This window comes from Cyprinodon variegatus, unplaced genomic scaffold (genome assembly GCF_000732505.1).
Source record: "Cyprinodon variegatus isolate N-32 unplaced genomic scaffold, C_variegatus-1.0 Scaffold424, whole genome shotgun sequence".
NCBI classification, from domain to species: Eukaryota; Metazoa; Chordata; class Actinopteri; order Cyprinodontiformes; family Cyprinodontidae; genus Cyprinodon; species Cyprinodon variegatus.
Genome location: NW_015150877.1, coordinates 524,535 through 529,408, shown reverse-complemented (window position 1 = coordinate 529,408; position 4,874 = coordinate 524,535). Strand labels below are relative to the sequence as shown.

Sequence of the window (4,874 nt, the reverse complement as noted above, 5' to 3'; positions counted from 1 at the left end):
TTTCAATAAAGCTTAGTGAAAAGAAAAGGTTAAAAAAAAATAGAAATTGACGCGTCTGCTGCTGATTGGCTGAACCGCGCGTCACGTGCTGCGGAAGTAAAGGGACCGATGTGTTTCTGGGGAGCAGGGGCGCTCCGATAAGGTTCTGTGGCGTTCGGGTGGATTTCCTGCCGGAGAAAATGGACACATTAAATAAACTGAAGCAGTTTGACGCTTTTCCTAAAACTCTGGAGGATTTCCGAGTGAAGACGTGGGGAGGAGCGGCCGGTAGGAGCCTTTAACCGATCAGACACTCCGGGAGCTAGCTGCCGCTGCTAACAGGGCTGCTGACAGCGGCGCTCATTCACAGACATCAAACGCTGCAGGATGCACTTTTAAATCACTTAAGAATATTTTTCATTCATTAATGACCAGAAAACGAACATTTATTTTCAATAATTTATTCTATAGAACTCTAATGTATTCTTCAGCTAGAGCACAGTCAGAATTCATTTTATATAAACATCAGGTTTTACATCATTAAACATCTTTAACCTTTTATTCACATCTGCAAGTTTTTCTTTTTTAAACTCGGCAGTTTTAAATATGCAGTTAATTGTAAGACTAAACCACAAACAAGACATTTTTTAAATCTATTTTCATTGTTTAATAGAAAATCCCTTTATTTTCCCACTATGGGGGAAATTGTGGTGTTTACAGCAAAAACAAAAATACAGAAAATGGTCACACAAATGTGGACCTTAGAAAAATGTATAAGAATTACTTAATAGTGAAGAGTTAAAATATAAACACTAAAATCCTGTACTGTAAAGTGTTTTAACAATATAAAACTGTTCACCTGGAGAATAAATAACCAATATGCAGCTATGGACATTTTTCCAGTAAAGGATATTTGAAAATAGCAGCAACATCAGAGATGTGCAGAATGACAGCAGCAGGTTATTTAACTGACTGAAGGTAGAAACTGTCCAAAATCAGCATGAATGAAAGAACTGATTGAGGTTGTTGGGAACAGTGGTGGTTAAATAAAACCTGTTTTTGCTTTAAAACTCTCCTTTAAAGTCTTAATCTATAAACACATGCTGTGGGATAAGATGTTTATCAGAATAAACAAACTAATGTGATCTTTATAATCTACATGAACTAAAGATAAACGGAGCACGAAAATGAAAAAGATAATTTTCTCCTAATTATTGAGAAGTTTCTAATTTAATCCTTTCTTCCAGGTATTTCTTAAAACAATTATTTATTCAACAATATTTAATAGAATTTGCCAAAAATGTTAAAGTTCTTAATATTGTTTCTATATTTTTATTTTCTCATTTAGTATTTTAAATGTTGTGAAACTATATTTTTGTTACTTTTGCGTCCTGTATGAGGTTTTATATTTTTGTTTTTAAAAGAAAAAAAGGCTTAAAATGAAAGCACCATTTGTGTATCCGCGTGAAAATGATGCAGCACAGGATCTGGAAACGCTCACTGGTCACTTTTAACGTTAAAACCTTCATCTATCTATCATTAATCAGCCATTAAATCAATATATTACTACCAGATATCAGCCCAAATTTTCATTGCTTCATAGAAAACAAACATCAGAAAGATCAACAGCTTTTAAAGGAGGAAGTGATTAAAAATGATCAAACTTAGTGTGGGTCCTTGGCTGTCTGACACTGAGTACATATTTTAAAGGGTTTGACATCTAATGATTTAACTTTGCATTTAATAAACTATTGATGCACGTTTGGGGATTCCAGCCTTGGTTCAATCTCTAATATTCCTCTGAGGATCTCGCCGCCCACGCCGTCACTCAGGGTATGTGTTGGGCTACCGTATAAAAGCCTCAAACTCGGCCCTATTTCTGACATTTTGAATTGAAAGCTTCCTGGATGGGAAGCGAAACGTCTTCAAACTTGGAAACAAATCCAGTGGATTGATTTTAACTTTTTCTTTGGGAATGACGACGACCTGAATGACTGAGAATCTTCACCAGCAGATTCAGATAAAGTTTCTTATCCCAACAATGAAAACCCCATTAGTGTTTCCAGTCCAGGTAGAAGAGTTTATACCGCGTTTCTATGGGTCATTAAATTAGTATTTTTTTAAATTAAGGCCTTAAATAGCATTAAAATTAATTAAATATGATTATTGTGGCATTTAAAATGCTTTATTTAAAAATATAAAAAGTTGATAAAAACTATTTCCTCAGATATATTGCGATATATTTGCGTGGTACTTTTTACCGTTGATCGTAAAGCCGTTTGTTCCGAAAAAGAAGCTCGAGGCGGAGAAAAAAGCTAGAGAATGAGAAAATGTCTCAACGAGAAAATTAGAAAGAATTTCAACAAAAGTGGCTGGAAAATGAGGAATGTGTGACATGGCTGCAGCCTGTCGACAGGTACTTGTTGATGGCATTAAAATGATTTTTAAGAGCATTAAAAAGCATTAAATTAGAGTTACTCATATAAACCCTGTTATAACAGTGCAATAAACCGTTAACCTGTGATCATCCACTCACTGTTTGTTACATATTTATGGTGACTTTGGTTATGAGTAGTCCTTAAAAAACTTTTTCATTTATGATACTAATACAGGGTTTCCACGGGTCATTAAAAATCATTTAAAGTCATTAAATTGTTATTTTTAAATTAAGGCAGTAATTGGCATTTAAATTAATTAAATGTGATTATTGTAAATGCTTTATTTAAAAAAAAAAAAGATTATAAATACAATTTCATCAGATATATCGCGCTATTTTTGCGTGGAACTGCTTCCCGTCGATCGTAAAGTCGTATCTTAGGATACGACTTTACGCTCGAGGCGGAGAAAAAGCTAGAGAATAGGAAAATGCAAATTTCAACAAAAGTGGCTGAAAAACGAGGAATTCGAGACACGGCTGCAGCCTGTCGACGGTAAAGATGAGGATTTCTTCATGTTATAATATATGAATGAATGAGAGTCATGGGTACTTGTTGATGGCATTAAAAAAATGTATGAGTGCATTAAAAGAGCATTAAAAAGCATTAAATTGGGGTTACTCATTCCTGTATAAAACCTTTAATAATGCAGATTCAGATGTTGAGCGATACCGATTATGACCAGATACTGTATTAGCTTCACCCATCTATACTTTTATTGGTTATTTATCATTTGGAATGATGGAAAAGGTTTGATTAAGTGACATTTCTCCAACAGAACAACAGTTAACAACAATATGTGAACTACTGACCCATTTCCCATTCAACAATGATCTGGTGAACTGTAAAGTGCCTTGAGATGACTTGTGTTGTGAATTGGCGCTATATAAATATACTGAATTGAATTAAGACTTTAAACAAAAGCAGAGAGAAGCAAAGTGTTTCTATGAGCTTTATAATATTGGATATTTCAGAGGCAGGCGGATAAATGATCATAATGATCGATTCCCCGTATTAATATCAGTGGCAGCCCGAGCTTTAGTTTCTGGGTCCCTGAAAAAGGAGAAAATACTGGAAAGGTTTTTTTTTTTTTTATAATTTGGTGTTTTATGTTTGTTTTTTTAAATGCAGATTTCACAACAATTATATTTTATATCATTTTAACTTATTTTAACTGTTCTCCTCTCCTTTTAAATATTTTAAACTGCAAATAATGTATTAATTACAAGTTAATTAAACTAGTAAAGATATCAAATTTCCCTGAGTTAACAGTGATTTGATTGATTCATCCCTGCTGCAAACAGACTCTACAACGCAACACTACAGCACTGATAACTTGTTACTATTTAATACCCTGCGCAATAACCTGTTTCTCTATAGCTGACACCCAGTGCAATAACTGTATATATAAATATCCATCTATATAAATACGCATGTAAACACCCTGTGAAATAACCCTTGTTTCATCCTACAATTGTTTTTTTAAACTTCCTTTAGCACATTCTTCTTCTTTGACTATTTTAGCTGATTTAACGGGTAAATTTCTCCAATTTGAGGTCAGTAAAGTCAAACGATCAATCAATTCTGTGGCTTTTGGCCCTTCAAGGTTTAAATGGAAGTTTATTCCTATCAAAGCTTTCATGAATGCAGACGTTCTTAAAATAAAGAGGGATAGATGTTCAAAATGTTAAATTAGGAATTTAAAACGGATAAAAGTCAAAGATGATTCTTGATTCTTTGTGGGAAGGTCCGACTAAATGTCAGCGTTTCTGTCCTGATTCTAAGCAGTTTCTAGATCTCTGATTTTCAGTGAGTTTTTCTAAAAAAATTGGATGAATGGATTTAATGGATTTTATTCTCGTTAATGAGGCGAGGGTTTCAAAATGGGAACAAACGGAAAATAAAGTTTTTTTTATTTTCCTAGATCAAACTGAATTTAACAGAAACTTCTGTTTAGATTTTCCTTTAACGTCGGTTATGGCTCCATGTCTCTCCTCAGTGACCATCATCAGTGGCATCATCATGCTGATCCTGTTCGTCTCAGAGCTGCAGTACTACCTGACTAAAGAGGTGAGCTCCTCATCTGACCGTCGATTGTGGGATTAAATCCTTCCGCGCCTAAGCTGCAGCTTCCCCTTTCGGACGTCTGCTTCAGTCCATTGTTCCACTGCCTCTCGTTGTGTTATAAAGATGTAAAACTGCAGAGATTTATCAGAAAATCTGTTAATCCTCGGTTGTGCAGAGATTTTCTTCAACAATCTGTTCACAGAGGGGGATTATCAGCTTTTTATTTCAAAAGGATGAAACATTTCAGCTGTTTTCAGTCCGATTCTAAGCGGACCTCCTGCGAACCTCACAGCAAGCTGAACTTTAACTCTAAAACGCCTGAAAGCACCAGGTGAGGGTTTCCTGTCAGACTGGTTTGGCGGCTGTTATCAGCGGGAAGCTGCATATTATCAG

At 34.9% G+C, this 4,874-nt stretch overlaps 1 protein-coding gene across 2 annotated transcripts in view; it reads left to right on the top strand.

The window, feature by feature from the left end:
• The first annotated feature begins 97 nt into the window (after window positions 1-97).
• Window positions 98-4,874, top strand: part of ergic3 (ERGIC and golgi 3) — a 28,000-nt gene continuing 23,223 nt past the window's right edge. For both annotated transcript variants that reach the window (XM_015388489.1, XM_015388490.1), the window contains exons 1-2: window positions 98-267; window positions 4,414-4,484. In XM_015388489.1, coding sequence (XP_015243975.1) covers window positions 180-267; window positions 4,414-4,484 — 159 coding nt within the window. In that variant the 5' untranslated portion in view covers window positions 98-179. The remainder of the gene's footprint in view (window positions 268-4,413; window positions 4,485-4,874) is intronic.